This window comes from Nothoprocta perdicaria, unplaced genomic scaffold, assembly GCF_003342845.1.
Source record: "Nothoprocta perdicaria isolate Ctin4 unplaced genomic scaffold, notPer1 scaffold_336, whole genome shotgun sequence".
NCBI lineage: Eukaryota > Metazoa > Chordata > Aves > Tinamiformes > Tinamidae > Nothoprocta > Nothoprocta perdicaria.
Window position 1 is genome coordinate 283,754 of NW_020455573.1, and position 1,088 is coordinate 284,841.

General features: G+C 64.2%; 1 protein-coding gene across 1 annotated transcript in view; it reads right to left on the minus strand.

The window, feature by feature from the left end:
- Positions 1-453: 453 nt before the first annotated feature.
- Positions 454-1,088, minus strand: part of HEXIM1 (hexamethylene bisacetamide inducible 1) — a 1,400-nt gene continuing 765 nt past the window's right edge. The window contains exon 2 of the mRNA XM_026043699.1: positions 454-1,084. Coding sequence (XP_025899484.1) covers positions 470-1,084 — 615 coding nt within the window. The 3' untranslated portion in view covers positions 454-469. The remainder of the gene's footprint in view (positions 1,085-1,088) is intronic.

Consider the following 1,088-nt stretch of genomic DNA (forward strand, 5'->3'; position numbering starts at 1 on the left):
AGCCTGCAGCCCCCGCGGGTCAGGCAGCGCCCGCTGCCCCGGGGCACCCCCGGCCCGGGGGCCGCCGCACACCGGCCCGCGCGGCACACACCACACCGGAGCCGTTACCGCTACAAGTAGTTACATTTATTAGACCTCTGTAATCTTTATAGTCATTTTTGGGCCAATTTACAGGTTTCCTGGGGAAGGTTTTTTTTTTTCAGGTTTGTTTTTGGTTTAAACACAACAAAATAAAAGGGGGGAAAAAAGGCAAAAAAAAAAAAAAGCAAAAACAACAAAAACAAAACAAAACCCAAGTTCACTTATACATAAGCCCTCCCCCAGCCCCCAAAGCCACCTAAAAAATGGAAAGGAAAGGAACGCAAGCGGCAGCAGTGCGGGGGCCGGGGCCCGCGCCCCTCGGCCGCGGGGACCCCCGCTCCACCCCCCGGTAGAACGCGCCCCCCGCGCGCCCGCCCGCCCCGCGCTGTCACTCGGCCGGCGGCGGCGGCTCCTTCTCCTGCAGCAGCCGCAGGTTCTCGGCCCGCAACCTGTCCACCTCGAGCTCGAGCTGCCGCAGCCGCGCCGCCTCCCCCCCGCACTTCTTGCTCTCCATGCGCAGCCGGTTGTTCTCGTCCTCCATGCGCGACAGGCACTTCTCGAGCTCCAGGTACTCCTTGACGAGCTCCTGCTTGCTCATGTTCTGCAGGCTCTCCACGTGGTACCGCTCGTAGGTCTCCGAGAAGTCCCGCTGCAGGAACTCGCTGCCGTCGCCCCCCATGCCGTCGCTGCCGCCGTCCTCGTCGGCCGCCTCCTCCAGGAAGTCCTCGTCGCTCGTCTCGGCCGGCTTGGCGGCGGCGCGCCGCGGGTACAGCCCGGTCTTGAGGTCGGGCTCCTCCTGGTCGTGGTCCTCCATGAGGAACTGCGTGGTGTTGTAGGGCGCCACGGGCTGCCCCTTGGCGAACATCTCGGCGCGGAGGCGCGAGGCGCGCAGGCTCTGCCGCTCGTCGAACTGCTGCTTCTCCTCCCAGCTCAGCTTCGAGTAGGGCTTCCAGCGCCGCTTCTTCTTCGACGGCCGCCGACGGTGCTTCTTCTTGGGCGGCCACTCG